Genomic DNA, 19,346 nt, shown 5'->3' with positions numbered 1-19,346 from the left:
GTAAGCTCCTCAGGGGCACGGACATCAGTTTTGCTCTTCTGTATCACCTATGGTTTGGAACAAGGCTGGGATAATAGCAAGCACTCAATAACCATTCAAGAGATGAATGGCTGCATCTTCTCAAATATTTAATGTCTCTGCATTAAAGTACTTCCCCGTTAGCCAAACTCATAAATACATCTGAGCTTTGATTACCTGTGCCGTGTGCATTTAAACCAGTTCAGAATGTCAGTGCAGCTAGTGTAGTAGATTTGATCGAAGGGATGTGGGTATGACTCTTGAACAGTCACTGAGTAGCTGAAAACAAAGAAAGATAAGGAATCAATATTTCTTATTCTTACATTCATGATATACTGCGTATATAAAAAAAATCAGAGGCTAAATTATGGTCATTTGCGACTCCATGCTGACTTTTAATACAGAACCTCCATGTTTTTACAGGTTTTTATTTGACCCAGAGCACCAAAAGGACCAATATGAATAATACATTTAAAAGACAAGAGTTCATGTTCTAAATTTCATAAAAGAATTCTCTTTACCATCCGCCATAAACTCTGATAATCCTAAATTTACAAACATGATCACCATATATTTTTCTGTATTTAATTCCATTCCCTCATCCCAGAAGTGCAGGGTTAACCCAGACCTTTCACAAGAAGTTTTCAATCTAAGTCTGCATGCAAATAATAAGCACAGAGACAATGTGAATATTCATAGCAGTACATTTTGGTACTGATTCTGGAAAATCAGAAAGAACATATTTCTCAGGTTGGAACTTGAATTAATTTGGTTTTGTGCGCCTGCCCTACTTCTCAGGCACTGGGAGAATATATACAACCTCTAAATAAGAACTACAAAGTCTCTAAACATATCGCTGAAACAATTAGCCTGAAATATACATATCCACAGCCTGCTGCCACTTAGCCTGGTTTCCAATACATTTTCACTAACAGCTTCTTGTTAAAGTAAAAGCAGGCAATCCTAAGGGCCTGAGAATGTAGGTAGAAAACATCCATAAAACATAAAGAGCATTCAATGTTCAATGTCATAGTTCTTCATTTTAAAGCAGCCCATTACATGCTCAAGAACTTAGAGTTCCTGCCTGTAAGAAAACCTAGAGAATCCTCTTGGCTGAACAAGTTAATCCTCTTCTCTTTAACAATCTCAAAGATTTTCACTAAAATCTTTAATTCACACTAGCAAACGAAACGGGCCACAATTATGGACTCACTTGCAGCAAATCAATAGACCAACTTCATTATTAGGAACTATCGACTAGGGAAGGTACAGAAGGAATGAGGCTGAAACATGAGCGTGAAGAATTCAGGTTAGATATAGGGTAGAACCTTCTCATTTGAAAAGCTATGTGGTGCTGGGCTCCCCAACAGTGGGATTTCTTTCTCCAAATGGCCTCTGTTAGCTATTATGTGCTTAGGCTTCAATAGGAAATTCATAAAATAATCATACTGTTCACACTTCTGTGTATTTCATTCTTTGGGTCATTGCAACTTGATTTCTACATAAATCTAGGGATCCTCCACAAATCTTAGGCAAATGCAGTAGGCCCTACTGAAAAGATCGCTGGATTAACAGAAGACAGGGTTATCCTGATCAGACACCGAGAAACTGGATGGCCATCAGCAGATGACCTTCCTTCCCTGGGCTTTGAGTATCACATTTTAAAACCAGAGAATCACAGATGGTCTTGAAGATCCCTTCCCACTTGGCATTCTGCATTTCTTACATACATTTTAGGTGCCTATTTCCTTCTCTACTGTATGCCATCTGAGGCTACCCACAAGAATGGGTTCAGATGAGCGTACGGGATGCAAATGCCCACGTCTGTTATGTAACTCCTTTAGGGGAAAAGAAGTCTCTGTTAAAATATAAAGGTTCTTGGAATGAAATATCACAGTAAACTATTAATGTCTTCTGACCTCTAGCACTGTTCTGAGGTTCAGGTTAATGCAAATTCCAAGACTTCCTCGCTAAAATTTTCCCTGCCTATCCAGGTGCTTGTAAATAACCCAATCTCAAGGCCTGCAGCATTATTTCTCCATTCCATTTTTAGCGCTGAGCAAAGCGAATCAATGTCCTCTGCATGTAGGTGAAGTCCTATATTACCCATGAGCAAAACACAGCTATTGTCCACACGTGCTAGAGGAGTAAAAAAGAAGCCACTCTAAATCAAGGTCATTTGAGGGACAAAATATTCTAGCAGGCTCTACAGCACTAATTTAACTGAACTAAATTGGTTCACTGGAACTAAACTTGATGCGTTATTCCCATAAAATTTCAAAGGCCGTGTTATGATGGTTAAGGTCTGTCTGCCTTGGTGAGCAGAAGTGATAATCAACAAATGGATCCTGGCCAAACATATCCCATTTGATGTGGATTCCATAGGCAAACACGAGAAATGTTTTCACTAATTTCTAGCAGTCTGGAGGATTGCTTAAATGAGAGGAAGTGCTGAAGTACACGGATTTTCTCTCTTGCCATGTGCTGCTCACCGACAGCACACATTTGTGGGATGCTTCTCTGGTTTTAGGATAGAAGAAAGCTCTTATCTAGAAAAGGCAAATCAAACCATTTAAGATTCCAATTCAACAAACAGTTATTGAACATCGTCTCTGCAATTCCCGCCCCCAAAGAGCTCTCGAGGGGGGCCAGCACAGAATGCTAGAAGTAACACAATATGGCTCTAACAGAGAAATACGTGCAGTTTCCGGGAAACAGGAAGACAAAATTTACTATGCTTTGAGCATTTCCCTTCCATCTTGACCCTTCTAATTAAAATTATTCAGAGGCTCAAATTCAGTTCAGAAGTGACTGAAAACAAATTACATTGCACATTGATCACAAACAGGCTTCTGGTGAAGTCTACGGGCGAAGGGCTCTAAGCCTTTTCACACCAAATTTCCTTTCTGTTGGTTTTTATACATTCTTTTTCTTTTCCATACAATCTTGCTCTTCCCCTCCCATTTTTAATGGTATTCTAATCACACTACAAAATTTAGAAAACAATGTTTTAAGAAGAGAGAGTTCTCTCTTACATAACCACCAATAACATTTCGCTAACTTTTTTATAGCTCCTAGGTTTTTTTTTTTTTTAAAGATTTTATTTTATTTATTTGACAGAGATAGAGACAGCCAGCAAGAGAGGAAACACAAGCAGGGGGAGTGGGAGAGGAAGAAGCAGGCTCACAGCGGAGAAGCCTGATGTGGGGCTCGATCCCATAACGCTGGGATCACGCCCTGAGCTGAAGGCAAACGCTTAACCGCTGTGCCACCCAGGTGCCCTGCCCCTAGGGGTTTTTTACCTTTTCATTTTAGTTTAGTTTTTTTGGTTTTTATTATAATATAACCACACTATGCACATAATTTTGAAAATTACTTTTAAACTTGAGTGTATCATAAGCAGGTTAGTAAATAGTCTTCTTGAATATTCTTCAAATTATGACTGGCAAATACTACATAACTGACCTAATTTGCTCAATACCCACCTACAGTTGAAGAATTAACTTGTCACTTTTCAAGGGGCCACTTTGTGGAAGCTGTGTGCTTGCATTAGGAAGGGAAAGATCTCTGAGACCAGGCCAGCCTCCTCTGGGTCTTTTTTTTTTTTTTTTTTTAGTTTTTATTTGTTTATTTGAGAGAGAGGGAGACAGCCAGTGAGAGAGGGAACACAAGCAGGGGGAGTGGGAGAGGAAGAAGCAGGCTCCCAGCAGAAGAGCCTGATGCGGGGCTGGATCCCATAACGCAGGGATCACGCCCTGAGCCGAAGGCAGACGCTTAACGACTGAGCCACCCAGGCGCCCCTCCTCTGGGTCTTTATCACTGCTTCCTGGCTGCTTTTTGAACTGAATCAGTGCCTCTGCTAACCGTCCTCAGAAGCTGCTCTTAAGTCAGCGCGGGAAGGAATCTTCTTGACTGTCTAGTCCAATCCTGTTCTTATCACAAATGAGCAACACTGAGCTCCCTGTGCTAGCCATCAGCCTAGAGCCAACACTAACACTGGGGCCCCCAGACACCGTCCTGTCCCATGCCACCTCTCAGATGTCATTAGAACATCTGAGGCTTCCGAAGCAGACGATGGGTGCCAAACTGTGGTATAAAGGGATTCTGATCTCAATTCTACACTATTTTCACCACAGAGATGCGTGACTCTTCACCTTCTGCTTGTGTGTTTAATCTTCTCAAAGACACTGAAAACATATCATCACTGGAACTTTAACCTATTAAATATCATCCGGGGAGAAACCCCAGCAAGATTTAATTTAAGGTCAAAGAATGGGGTGGGCAGGTGGGGGAGGAGTGGAGAAGCCATCATCACTTGGACACATTCCAAAGTGGTTAATTACATTCTATCTGCCAAAATGATCTTGTTACTTTAATCAGATATGGTAATAATCATCATTCCTTATCTCTGCTCGCTTCAGGACTACTTCAATTACTACCACTTCTGAGTTCCACCCCCAAGGGGATGGGCAAAGAATGGCTTCTCTTCCTTCGTGTCTTCTTTAGCAGAAACCCCAGTAGATGCCAACACGTAAACTCACAGACCAGGGAAAGGGGCTGTGGAGAAGGAACGGATAATTCATGGAATTATCAGTTTCCAAAAGGCTGCTGGCGTGGGATTCCTTTAATAACAAGCACCCCTTGTGTATTTTAAATGATTTCATTTTCCTTCATTTCATTTTCTGTATGACTTCTAAGAACCACAATTGCTGTATTAAAAAGAGGTCTACTTTTATTTGAAAATTAATGATTCAGCAGGCCTGGGGCAGGGCCTGACAGTCTGCATTTCTGGCAGGCACCCAGGCAGGGCTCAAGTCACAGCCCCACACACCACACTGTGAGAAGTAAGGGTCCGGCTGAGTCCCTTCGGTACAGGTAGGGTTGAGATGAGGCAAGGTTCCAATGAGCCCTACTCAGCCCAGCCACCAAGAATTCTTGAACCTCATCTTCCTCTCCCCATTTCCATTCAAGGCCTATTTCAGGTTTTGAAAATTCAGAATGTGTCACCTGCACCCTTGTTTGCTCATTTTAATTTATACTCCTTTCTCCATTCGTGTCACAACTGTTGCACTTTCTTTTACCTTTCTTCCAAGAATCATTATCCAGCGTTAAAACAGGAAATACATCAATAAGAACATTATGGCTGTCAATCCTTCTTTCTAGAAGGACATAGAAAAAAAAAGCACAGTCGGGAGAAAAAAATCTCCATCATGTCCCTACTCTTTTACCCTCATTTTCCCTCCTCATTAGTAACTCTTTCAGAGGTTGCCCGAATCACTTCTGCAACAGTGGAACTGCATGAGGTTTAGAGACTAACGTGCCCCATGCCTGTCCCTCTGTCTCCTCTCCCCATTCCCCCACTGATGTCCATATTTAGCCATTTCATTTCCTGCCAGAAGGTGAGTGTACTCAATCAACAGTCATTTATCCAGCACACGCCCTAAGCGAGGCGGCGTTTTAGACCCTGGGAACTATCCATAGCGAACAAAGTGTGCAATTACGTGTTGCCAAGTTTCATCAAATAATGAGGAAGGAATAAGGACAAAATGTACATGTATGAGTGGGTGCTGGGTTACCTGACATCTGGCTTCTTTTCTCTTTACAGCCGTTCCCTCAGAGAGTTCGCCTGTTCACGTCTCATCATGCAGGAGACACCCAATTCTGTGCTCCCAAACACTAACAGGCCCGTTTCTCAAACCGATCTTAGGAACACAAGAAGGCAACCACACTCCTCTCTTCCCTCTCAAATCACCTCTCTTCCTTTTCGTTTTCATATGTGCAATGACCCTCACTGCTTTCACAGAGTAGGTTCTAAATCTCACCTTCTCTGCCTCCTGCACATCCTACGATCCACGGATGACCAAGATGTGTTGATCCTTATTTCAAAGTATCTTACGAATTTGATTGTTTCCTTCTATTCCAAAGCTTTCATGCTCCCACAAGTTCAACCACCAATGGCCTCTTCTTCTTTTAAATGTGATATGTACCCTTTCTTGTATTCACTGATTTATCTTTATTGCTTCAATGGATATTTATTATGCACTTTGTAGCTGAAATGTTTACGGGAGGTGCTGCGATGATTATAAAGATAATTAATAGGAGGTCCTTCCCCTTCAATTCTATATAATATAGTTAATACCACAGAGACAGGGAACCTGATTACATACACATATTTCCTCTAGAGCTTAAAGTGTCATAGTGATACGTAACTCCATGGATTGATCAGGGAAATACATTTCTGTTACCCTGATTGTACTACTGCACATAGACATGGGGAAGCCCTCACTGAGAAAATAAAGCTGTGGGTGGGGGACCAGGGTGCCCCTGCAATAACACAGCTGCTGAGCCTGAAAGGCTCTGAGCTGCGCTCATTTTGACCTGTGCTGACAACAGTGACTGGAATGTGTCCCCTGAGGTGTGCTACTCACGGTGCTGAGGAGAACAGGGAAAAGAGATGGAGAGCTGGATGAAATGGCGCATACAGCTATCAAAACTACCTATTACTCGAGTGCTTGAGCAGACTAGAAGGGTGTCACCTTCTCTCTGGGAAACTTACATTTGCAATGTGACTTGTGGCTAAAGATGCTTTCGTAGAAATGCACGTAGCACAGTAGAGCGGTGTAGACTACATTTGACTAGTGCGGTAGCACTAGATGGTCTGTACTATTTTTGTGTTCCAAAGAGGACTCTAAGCTCTCTGACAATAACCTATTGTGCTGTCCTTCCTCGGCAGCTCCTACTGCACATTGCCCTTATCTGCATACTACATCATCTGCTTTGAGGTAATCTAGACAATCCTGCCCTCCTGCAGTACTGAACTAACTTTAGTTTCGTTGTTCAAGAGCCTCAGCAGTCTGCATGGCACTGGTTTCAAGCCACCTTCCATTCCTAGAACTCCACGCAATCACTACTGTCCACTCTGTCTTACTCAGCTCTTTGAGAGCGTCTCCGCTGACACTACGTCCATGCCGCTTCTCCAGTTCCTCCAGAAATCATGTTGCCCTTTTCAGGCCACATACAGCCCAATATTTTTGTACCATACATGGCCACCCTTCAGTACATTATTCCATATTGTCCTTCACCGCTCACCCACTGTTTCCCATGCATAAGTCCAGCTCCCCCAGATTACTGCGAAATAGACTGAGAGCAGGGAGGAGATGTTTGGGAGATCATTTGAATGGAGCTAATAACATTTTCCCTGCATGATACAATTGCTCCTGTGTTGGAATCAATAGATGGAAGTTTTTTTCACTTTATATTCTATAAGACCAAGGAGAATAGTATGAATTTATTAATATAACTACTGGTTTTTACATAAAAGTCATTTCATAATCTCTTCTCAAAGTCTAATTTTCTATATCAGACTGATAATGATAGTATATGAAAAAGTCATCAGAAATTATTTCTCAGACTACTTTCAAAACGATTACCTTTCCCAGTGGCTGCACACGTTAGGGTCTTCAAGATTCAGCGATGATGCTGTCCTGCTCCAGAGGCACAATGAGAAACACATAAAGTTCAGGCAGGAGTTCAAAGAGATAACCATTTTTTTCAGAAGGACAACCTACAAGAAAACAAAAATCCAAAGTAGAGAAGCATTAAAATGACCCAAACAGAATTCTTTTCAGTACAACAACCATTCAGAACCAATTGTCACTAAGGCTGAACCATGCATAACAAGCCATGTGTTTAAATAGATGGGTCACCAAATTTCATGGTCCAAGAGAGAGGTATTTCTTGTGTTGCACAGGGTGGTCACCATTTTATAAATTACTAAAATGTGCAAATCATCATTAATTGCCACCACAACAAAAGCTCTTCTTCTCCATGCCAGCCGACATTAAAGGAATCTACCCGAACAACTCAGAGCAACAGAGGCTTCCAGATTCTCTCACCAGGCATATTTCCCTTCTGGAAGAAGAGGCCTCACAGAGGAATCTGGCCTCATTTGTCCTGGGGGGTAAACGGTGAAACAGAAGCTCCATTGACTCAAGAGAGAGGCACCTCAGGCTCAAACTGAAATTCATTCAATAATTCATTCAATGGGCACAGAACGCCTGCTCTATCCTAGGCACTGTGCAAAAACTGGACATCAAATACAGATACAGTTTCTGTCCCTGGCCATTAAGATGTCTATAATTTAATAATCATGATGTCCAGTTCTTACATTTAGTGCTTCCATTTCCCCATCTGCTCAACAGAAACAAAACCAGCTATCTTCTAGAAGTTTGTTCATATGTGTACAGAAAAAGGCTGTTCAGAGGTCGGTGTTAGAGAAAACCAACCTGGTATTCTTGAGAGGAAGAACGAACACAAGGGAAAAACAAAGAGCACCATATTTGCAAAAAAGGCCCGCAAAGGAGATACAAGAGGAAGGAGAATGTTCCATGCAGAGGGAACCAGAAGGGAGGGAAGGTCAGGCACATTTTTGGGAGCCCAAATTAATTCAGCCAAGAAAGAGACAGGGGCATATCACAAAGGTTTTGTACACCATTGCCAAGTCCATGAACTTCCTTGCAGGATAACTCAGACCCTGCAGGGAAGTGAGCGAATCTGAGAGACTTTTAGGACTTGGAGTCAGTAGAACTTGGTGACTGAATGTGGGAGTAAGAGAGAGGAGTACTCCCTGGAAGAGCTCCATGGGCCGATGGCGTGCCCTTCACTAAGATGAGAAGCACAGACGTCCTCCCCTTCTAAGAGGAAGAAGCTTTCGTTCAGTTTCAAATATGTCAAGTTTGAGGTTCCCAAGAGATACTCACACGACGTCATCCGCAGGCATTTACTGAATACCTACTATGGACCAGGCACTCACCAGGTCAGCTGTGTAGCAGCTGCAGTGGCCTGCGCCGGGAACTCAGCCCATCTCCTCACCTCCAGGAACTTACCACTTGCTCAGAAGGAAACGTTTAATTGTCACACTTATAAAATAATTTTATATCATCACTGGAAAAATGGACACAGAACTATAAATAGCTGATCCATTTACTACTTAAAAAGAGAACAAGTATTAGCATGCCTGCTGGTAAACTAGGGAAACTGGTAACAATAGGCCAGGTTATGTGATTGAAGCAGTTATTTTCTGGGTGAGAGCTGGCATTTTGAAAAGTTATACTAACTTTCTACACCACAAGGTGTGGAACCAAATGGGAACACCATTTATTGACTCTCTGGTTTAAAAAGATAAGTTTATTGGGATGCCTGGCTGGTTCAGTTGGTGGTAGATCATGGGACTCCTATTAAAAAAAAATGATTGATTGATTTGAGAGAGAGAAAGAGAGAGAGAGAGAGAGTTCTTAGGCGTGAGCTGGGGAAGGGGCAGAGGGAGAGAATCTCAAGCAGGCTCCCCGCTGAGCACGGAGTGGCCTCAGAGGTCAATCTCAAGACACTGAGATCAAGAGCTGAGCAGAAACCAAGAGTCCGACACTCAACTGACTGAGCCATCCAAGTGCCCAGAGTGCGGGACTGTTGATCTCAGGGTCATGAGTTCAAGCCCAAGCTGGGTATTGAGATTACTTTAAAAGGAGGGGAAGGTAAGTTTATCTTCAAACAAATAATAAACAATATCAGCAAAAACCTAACCTTAGGAAATAGTTTACCCCTCAAATTCAAGAGACTAGATCAAGTGAAGAAGTACTCAATCCTTCAAAATCAAGGCTGTTTATAAGGATAAGGATACCAAGTATATGGTGACAAGTCACCTGTCTCTAACTGCACAAAGCTAAAACTAATGGCAACATCTGATTTAGAATGAGGAAATGAGATCATGAATTTGTAAGATAATGAAAAGATACTATAAGCCACTACAGCAGGCTGTGAGATCTTAAAAAAGAGAAGTTTCCTTCATCACAAAATATATTCTAACCTAGAAAGCATAAACGGGTAGCCAAAACAGGGCTTATAAATTAATTCAAATCATCAGTGTTTGTCATGAAGTTGTAAACTCTGAAGCTCAACATTATATAACCGAAGAAGCTTTTCTACATTTCTACAGGAATGACGAGCAGTGATGATGATGATGACAGGCAGTATTTTCCTGACCGGCTGCTGGGTGCCAGGCACAGGGTCGAACCTTTTATGTGTGTGATCTGTTCAACCCTCACAGTGATTTACGTAAGAAAAGGGTGTTTTTATAATCCCCATTTCACAGTTGAAGACATGTAATACGCTGCTAATGTTTTCCTCATTCACCAAAAAAAGCAAATCTCTAATATACTTAGTTGTAACAAACAAGCATGGCAAATACCTCCCTGTCTCATTGCTTTATCTATGTCAGGATAAGTATTTTGTTTCAGCGAAGTGTGAAATATGTATATTAACTTTCATCCTCTCCTCCAAGACAAAATGAGTGCTAGTCAGCAGTAATCTGCTGTCTACTTACCAACAATTACCCCAAATTGTAAAGTTTATGTCGTGAGTCACCATCTTAGACTCAAACCATCCATTTTCCAATTAGAAATGTTTAGTCTGTAAAGTTAGAAATTGCTGCAAGCAATGGATCAAACTGCCAAGAGAAAGAAAAAGGCTGTGTGTTTTCCTTTAATGTAAAAATGTTCACGCTAATCTTTTGGTAGCCTTTCTTGATTTGCACTTGACTTGAGGCTTTATGAAGTCTTTAACCTCTCTATGGGGATAGCAGAAAAAAAGAAAAAAAGAAAAATTTGGTCACCTCCCCTTTGCTTTTGAAATTTGGTATACAGAAAAATCTAACAGCATTTCCAAGTTGCTGGAGGTGTTTACAGAAGGGAAAATATAAGGACATTTTTAATAAAATGTATATAAACATCAGCTCGTCTTATTCCCAAAGGATTTTCCAAATTAAAATTAAAAAATTAACTGAGTTCTGGAATAATCTGCACTAGAGTATAAAACATCGAAAGCAAATGAATTGCTAGATCCAGATGCAGGTATCATGCAAGCTCACATATACAGGTTAAAACCCTTTGAGAAAATAATTCAAATGTTATATACGGTGGGGGGAGAGGACATTTCGCAGACACGCCAATGAGCTGTAAAAAACTACAGATATACAACATTTCACTATATTCAGAAACAGAGATGCTCCTTACTGAGAAACACAACCCAAATAAGAAGTGGATATGGCATTACATATACCCTTTCCCTGCCTTATCTGTTTTCTTCTACAGGTTTCCATGAGTAAATGCAGGTACTGTTTTTCCTTTATATCTACCCTGAACAAAGAAAGTTCAACACATTTTCCCCCCCATTTCTCTCTTTTAAGCTGTGCCATCTTGTCTTACACTATAATCTTCCACTTTGGAGGACAAACGAAAACAAAACACGATCTTTAAAAAATAGAATTATTTCAATTGAAAAAAAAGTAATACAGTGGTGATTTGCTTCATTAATAAAACAGACATTTGGAAAATATTCAAAACTCTAAATTAAGAGTTCTTCTACCCCCACCCACTCAGTCTTCATCTTCAAATAACTTTCCTTATGGTTCCATTTAACAAAATTTAAAACGTAAAAAAAAAAAAAAAAAAAGTCATTTGCATGAACCCCCTAGTGCCAAACTTGATTGCATTCCATATCATTCACTTAATTATTATGGAAAAATCAAAACAGAAAATCAGTACAACTGATTAGCATTGCTCAAGTGCTCCTATTAGAAAAAAGAAACACAGCAGGTAGAATTAACTCTTGCTGCCTACTAGGAAGACAAGCTTTGCTTATTCTCACAAAACCCTCAATAAATAATCAGGTTGAATAGAATCCTTACAATGGATGAATCTGGGTTCTGATGATAGGGAGTAGTTTATCAGTGTATTAAGGAGAAATAAATAATGGGGCGTTGACTTGCTAATTTATTTTTGCAACAACAGAGGTATAAATGATGCCAGACGAGCCTTTCTGCCTCTTAAATCTATTTCCTTCCTAGAATCATTAAGTACACTCAGAAATAACTTGGGTGCCCTCACCCAGTTTTTTCTCAAGCTCATTTCCCTAAAATCATCTCACAGTTTTCTAAGTGAAAATAAATTTCATGATTAAGAATAGTCCCATTTCCACAATCTCCACCCCCTCTCCCGGCCCCAAAAGCCACAATTTTATTTGATCACTCCATCATGTTATCTATAAATAACATACTAGCTTTTCCTCAGAAAGGCTTCCCAAGTCGGGCAGAAGGTAGCATGCTGTGTTCTTCCTTGAGCTTCAAGCCTGTGAATAGAGTATCAAAGCTCCAGCTCGGGGAGGAGGGCGGGTATTAAAGATGGCAAAAGTTACTCATGCAACTCTTGATCTCAGGGTCCTGAGTTCAAGCCCCACGTTGGCAGTAAAGCTTACTTAAAAAAAAAAAAAAAGAAGATGATGATGAATGCTTACTGGTTGTCCTGAGAAGAACCCCAGATAAGAATTTCCACAGAAATACTACTTTGCAGATAAAAAGAATCCCAGAGGCACTGTTGTGATTTCTGTTTTCATCGTCGAAAGCTAGTTATTCTAGGAGCATATGACTTTAACCAAGCATAACCCTTTATCTGAAGCAATGCAAGTACTTTATATTGTGTGTGGGTGTAAAGCCTCATGCTATTTTGCTCACAACAAACATCACAACAGAGATATTCATCCGAGTCACATTAAATCATCTTATATGGGCGGTCACACGACATTCTTTGGAAGACTCTAAGAATATAAGTTAAGTGAGTGTGGCTATTAACACCAAAAAATTTTATCAAATTCTATGCTACAAACTTATAATGGTTTTGTAAGCAACCAAAAAAAATATATCCCTAAACATTAGCAGGAAGTGTGGGTTTCATAGCAGTTCTGGCATTCACTGGACACTTCACACCAAATAAGAACTAAGCAAAGCCCTGGGGATGCCAGGCACTGGGCTACCCTGCGGAAGCTCACCAGCCACACGAAAAATGGCTACAAACGAACCATTTCAATACGGCATGATGCAAGCACGGGGAAGCCCAGAAGAGGTTGTTGTGGGAACAGAGAGGTACAGTCTCATCTACTTAACCTGCCAACTCCACACGTATTATCTAGATAGCATTAAGGGGTAGTTTGGGGGGGGGACCCTGATCACCCACTTGTCCTCAACTTTGGGAAGTGCTCTAAAACACCCCTAGGAATCCCACCCACCACAAACAAGACTCACTAAGGATCTAAGTTCAAGCAACTGTGAGGGCAATGATGACCCTCAACAGGTCAAAATCTACTAGGGACAAAAATTCTAAATAAACTAGTATTTGCCAAATGAGTCAATGAAGAAATAAATGGCCAGAGCTTTAAGAGGAGGGAAAAGTCAATGTGGGCAGTAAAATTTCATGAAAGAGGCTGAACATGAACAGAAGCGTTCAAAAGGAAAAGAACTAGAAATCACAAAGTATCAACCTCATGCCTTGCACTGCACATTCGTAATCTCATTGGCTAAGATTAAATGTTTCACTTGAAATCAGACAATTAGAACAGCAGAGATTTGAACCAATCTGGCAGATGACTACAACATCTGTGATATGTTCTTGGCATCACATCCCGGTAAAAGGAAGCCTTGAGTAAATGAAAACCATGGCAAGGGGCCATGAGGCAAAGAGAGGAGTGGGAGCCAAGCCTTGCGGGTAGAGAGCAGGAAGACTTGTAAGGAATCCTGAGAGACGGTGCTAGAAAAGTAGGCAGAGCTCACTGATAAAGGGTCTTGTGCACCAGGCTAAGGAGTTCATATGGTTTTATCTTGCCTGCCATGGGATACACTGAAGTCTTTGAGCAGGGTGCATTATTGGATGAAAGAGGTGTTTTGGAGATTAACACAGAGATTAACATAAACTTTGCAAAATCCAAGGAAGGGAACAGGGACTGGGGCCAGAAAGTAGGTGGAGGTTCGTGCATTCAGGTATGGGGTGGAACTGCCCTTGGCGGGGGTGGGGGGGTAGACTAAGGGAAGTATGTGAGAAACCAGTGAAAGAAAGAATTGGCAAGACTGGGAGAAATCACAGAAAATAGGGTCAATATCAAGGACCCCTGGTGGCACCTGGGTGCCTCAATCAACTAAGCATCCAACTCTTGATCGCAGCTCAGGTTTTGATCTCAGGGTTGTGAGTTCAAGCCCAATGTTCCGCTCCAGGCTGGGTGTGGAGCCTACTTAAAAAAGAACAATAAAATAAAATAATAAAAACTAAAAACTAAAAAAAATTAACAAAACAAACTTCTGATGGTGATCACGAAAAAAATGAAGTAAAAACACCCAATATCAGAAATACAAAGAGAGACAGAAGAACAAGAAATGTTTGGGGCACCTGGGTGGCTCAGTCAGTTAAGTGACTGACTCCTGATTTCGGCTCAGATCATGATTTCAAGGTCCTGAGATCTAGCCTGACATCAGGCTCCGCAGTCCATGCTGAGCATGGAGCCTCCTTAAGATTCTCTCTCTCCCCCTCTCTCTGCTCCTCCCCACCCCTCAGCTGGGCACTCTTTCTCTAAAAAAAAAAAAAAAAAAAAAAAAAAAAAAAAAAAAGGACAGCTGTTGTGGCTTAAACCATTATGAATTGCAGTTTTATTTGCTCGGTTCAATCTACTTATCTCCTTTTGGGGAAACAATACCTCTCTTTTTTATAAGATAAAGAAACTTCAAGCACTACTTCTCATTCCAGGGTTCAGTGAATAAAATCATCTTGATTTTCCTAAACTTCTCATGATTTAATATTCCTCAATAACATTCCCACTCATTCTTCTCAATCTAGAGTCCTAATTTATGTGGCCTGTTCATTAAAAAAAAAAAAAAGCTCTATTATCCCTTTTATAAAATTTACCCTTTCTTTCTTTCCTTTTTCAACAACTATGCCTCAGCAGCCCTAATTATACCCTAGGGTTGTAGCCAACCTCCAGGCTGACCTCCAATGATCCTTGCCTTGTGTCAGTCCCTTTCTCAAGGAATAGACTGTGTAACCAATAGGATACTGCAAAAATGACAGAGTGTAACTTTGAGACCTACGTCATCAAAGGCAATGCAGTTCCCATCTTGCTTTTTGGATCACCATTCTCCGGGAAGCCAGCTGCCACGTCCTTAGGACACCCAAGTAGCGAAGTAAAGCCTCAGGGGAGGCTTCCCGCCAACAGCCACGCGAGTGGATCCTCCAGCCCCTGTCAAGCTTTCAGGTGACTGTTGCCCCCAGTGACATACTGACTCCAACCTCATGAGATCCTGAGCCAGAGACCCCAGCTGAGCTTCTCCCAAATTCCTGACATGCAGAAACAGGTAATGCACATTGGCTGGTTTAAGCCACTAAGTTTAGAGGTAACTGGTTACAGAGCAATCGAAAGCCACTACGTCCGTATTTTAATATGTCTATACCAAAAATATTTTGTTGGACTTCCGAAATGCTCTCAGTAATGCTCACAATTTTGTTGATATCTTCAGGAGCAGTCTCGTACAGCAGAAACCACCTGAGAGGATTCTGAAATCTTTTCTCTGCATTGTAACTCCTGGCAGGAGCCCCTCATCTTCTAATTACAATTTCAGCTATTTTGCTCTGAGAGGCATGACCTCGAGATGCCTGTGCTTTGAGGTGTTATCTGCTGCTTTCCCACATAATGCCTTGTCCTAGATTATCCTGCCATTTATCCTTAATCATTAGCATTTGACTATCTAGAAGAACTGACCTGCCTCGTAATAACCTAGACAGTTCGTCATGTGCTCCGTGCTATACAGGTCACTTATAAAATACTAAATGAATGGATTCTAAACTTTTCTCTGGGTTACTTTTTCATTTACAAATAAATGTTCCTTTTACTTTCCTGCCTTTGAACTAGTCTTCTATGATTATCTCTGATAATATATATGAATTGTATATGCAATAAATACATAAAAATTTAAAATAAATAAATAAAATTTATATGTTAAATAAATATAATTTAATTATTGTTTTGCTTTTAATTCATTTTGAAATAATTTCAAATTTATTTGAAAGCTATAAAAATAGAACAATGAATGACCTTCACCTAGACTTGCTAGCTTCTAACATTTTGCCACATTTACTTCATCACTATCCACTTACACACACACACACACACACACACACAAACCTTTAACCCTTTGAGAATAATTTGCACTTTACCACTATCCATTTACACACACTCAACCATTTGAGAGTAATTTGTACATAAAATTATGCTCCTATGCCTCTAAATACTTTAATGTGCATTTCCTAAGAACAAGGACATTCACACATGTAACTGTAGTACAATTACCTAAATGAAAAAATTTAACATCGGTGCAATATTACTATCTAATCTAGAGACCTGATTCAAATTTCAACAACTGTCCTACACATGTAATTTTTTTTTAAGATTTTATTTTATTTATTTGACAGAGGGAGAGACAGCCAGAGAGAGGGAACACAAGCAGGGGGAGTGGGAAAGGAAGAAGCAGGCTCCCAGCGGAGGAGCCTGATGGGTTCAATCCCAGAACGCCGGGATCACGCCCTGAGCCGAAGGCAGACGCTTAACGACTGAGCCACCCAGGTGCCCCAACACATGTAATTATTTTAACCATCTTTCACACAGAAATTTTTCAAAGTCTTTGCTGAAAAACAAACAGCTGTTCTTTCAATCAGCAAATCCTGGCGAAGACAGACTTTGCCCTCAGAGAGTTTGCAGTTGAACACGCGCGCGCGAGAGAATCGTGTCTATGATAATGACAAAGCAATGTAAAATGGGATTAGGGTCAAGAGAGGGTTACTGAGTAAGTATGAGAGTTGAGAAAGTCTTCCCAACTGGTGAGTGGGCAAATGACACAGCACTGTTGCAGATTCTGCTGGGTAGATGGAGCAGGGGAGGTTGTACCCAGAGAAACCACGAGGAGCAAAGGCAGAGAAAGAAACTTCCCAGAGGCAAAGGCAAATGGGCAAGATTGTCTGGGACACAGAATGGAAAACTGAGTGAGTGAAGAGGAGTTTTAGAGCCATGTCAGGACTGGTGCTGAATATCATGGTTTAAGATTGACTCAAGGTACAATATCTGAACACCTCATGAGACCTCAGGCAAAGAATGAATGGGTTTGAGAAAAAGGAACTAGAAAATAGAACTTGATCAGCCCAAGAAGAAAGGGAGACTTACTGCCTTTTTCTTTCTTTTAACCGACAATACAGATTGAAGAAGCTGATGGGTCAGCTTTGACCAATCCCCTGACACAATACCAGCAGGAAAAAAATCCAGTTGCAATAGAATAAATAACAAAAAAAAGGTAATTTCCTTTAGACAAAAAAAAAAAAAAGTCAAATTATAATAGAGTGGAAAAAGAGAAAATATATCTCTCTGACATACAGCAGGATACATGGGTATCATCAGAATCTTCAGTCTTCCCTTGCACATGGGGTCAGAGGCAGATGGGGACAGGAACGGGAAGCTTATGCATTTGCAAGGTCCCTTTCTTGGGACGATCCTTTGCAGTGGTGCATACTGCTATAGTAGGAAGGATGATGACACTCCTTCTGCCCCCATCACTGGCACGACAAGGGCCACCCATATGTCACCTGGTCTCCCAAATCTGGGTCATTACACTAACCCTCAATTCCTTAGATATTTACTATTAGGGCACCAACTCAAGCCTTCCTTTCCCTGAAGATTATCTCTTACTTAAGAAAACACAGAGGAACAAAAACCTTATGATGGGAAGAATTTCTAGGGGACCAAGACTTTAGAAAATTTTCCTAGAGCATTCTTCTATTTTTTAATACTTCATAACAGGCCATATAATTTAGGTTTGTAACACTCATTTGGCTCCCAAAAGTTTCCAGGGCATGACACATATCTTGGGGTCCAGAGAGCTTTTACACTCAAAAGCAGAACAGTAAGAGTTTAAGGCCTTAGGGGCTCCAATCAAAATCCTTTCATTTTTATGGAAGAAATAATTGGATCCCCAAGTTACAGTGACTCAGCAATATCACAGAGTGAATTTGAGAATGGTCCAACACTAGAACCCAGAAATCAGGGCTCCTAATTTCAGGCAAATCATCTTCACCCAGTGAAAAAGCCACAGTATTTCTAAAATAACACTCCACCTATAGAATGGAGCAAGAAATGCTTCTTGAAATTCATTAAAAGCTAGATTCTCCAAGTGACTAAGCTATTTCCTGGCCAAAACTGAGAATCTGAATTAGAACATACAAAAGGTAGGGGTGCCTGGGTGGCTCAGTCTAAGTGTCTGACCCTTGATTTCAGTTCAGGTCTTGATCTCAGGGTCATGAGTTCAAGCCCCGCATTGGGCTCCATGATGGGAGTGTTACCTACTTAAAAAAAAAAAAAAAAAAAAAGGAAAAGAAAGAAAGGACAAAAGGTATTTCCACATTTACACTGTACAGCTGTTCCAAATAATCAGGGACATCGGGACTCAACTGCCATTCTTCCCAGGGCTGCTCAGTTCTGAACCACTAATCCAGACCAGGATGCAGAGTGACCACAGACATGGCTTGCAGCAGGCATGGCCACAAAAGAGTCTGGATACTTTCATCCTCATGGTTTTAAGCCCACATGGTCAAAAGCTTTGAAGATTTGAAGCAAAATGTGAGGAAATTGCTGAGGAAATATAAGTAGGCGGAAGAACATAATTATTCGAAGTTGCATTTGGCCAGGACATTAAGGAGAAAATACTTGGGTAGCCTTCCCTTCCACCTCCGTTTCCTCACCAACGGCATATATATGCAAATATGAGAAGCCACAACCCAAACCCCAACTTTATGACTCTTAAAATAGGGCTTTGTTTTAGTAGATAAAGTACTACATGCTGAAGTAGCAACACCACTTCCTGTGGTATCTAGACAGATCTTTTATTCACAAAGTGACCCTGTCTGACCCTGAATAATGGTTCAAGAACAATCTCATATTGATAGAAAGTTAAGGGCCATTCTCCATACTACTTCCTTCATTCACATTATCCACCATTCTCTCTTCTGATGTTCCTGCATCTCTGTACTTGTCTTCCTTCGCCTTTTTAGGGTAATTCAGGATCCGCATGCCACGGGGACAGGAAAGTACAGCAACCAAAGAAAATTCTAGTGTGTCCTGGCATCAGACTCTGATCACTGTCAAGTCACTTATCTTCTCTCTGCTTTCCTTCCCTTTCATTAATATCAGTCAGGAAAGCGGCTTGAATGGCAAGAAAACTTATAAAGAGAGTTATAGTTTCCATTTGTCTTATGAACTTACAGAATGCCTAAGATTCATCAGCTTTTGTGGGAACACAGCCTGTAGTAGGAAGCTGGTCCAATACTCTTAATTTTACAAACGGTAATATCGTGGTCCAAAGAAATTCAGTTTACGCCCAAGATCACAAAGCTCTTTCATAAATAGCTTCTCCTTAGGCT

General features: G+C 40.9%; 1 protein-coding gene across 5 annotated transcripts in view; it reads right to left on the bottom strand.

Moving 5' to 3' along the window:
* The window catches only part of MEGF10 (multiple EGF like domains 10), a 343,436-nt gene that overhangs the window by 114,814 nt on the left and 209,276 nt on the right, over positions 1 to 19,346 (bottom strand). For all 5 annotated transcript variants that reach the window (XM_048221243.2, XM_044387359.3, XM_044387360.3 and 2 more), the window contains 2 exons: positions 7,449 to 7,582; positions 196 to 297 (listed from right to left, as the gene is read on the bottom strand). In XM_048221243.2, the coding sequence (XP_048077200.2) occupies positions 196 to 297; positions 7,449 to 7,582 (236 nt within the window). The remainder of the gene's footprint in view (positions 1 to 195; positions 298 to 7,448; positions 7,583 to 19,346) is intronic.

Source organism: Ursus arctos, unplaced genomic scaffold (genome assembly GCF_023065955.2).
Source record: "Ursus arctos isolate Adak ecotype North America unplaced genomic scaffold, UrsArc2.0 scaffold_5, whole genome shotgun sequence".
NCBI classification, from domain to species: Eukaryota; Metazoa; Chordata; class Mammalia; order Carnivora; family Ursidae; genus Ursus; species Ursus arctos.
The sequence above is the reverse complement of the archived record's forward strand: the minus strand, read 5'-3'. Positions and strand labels throughout refer to the sequence as shown.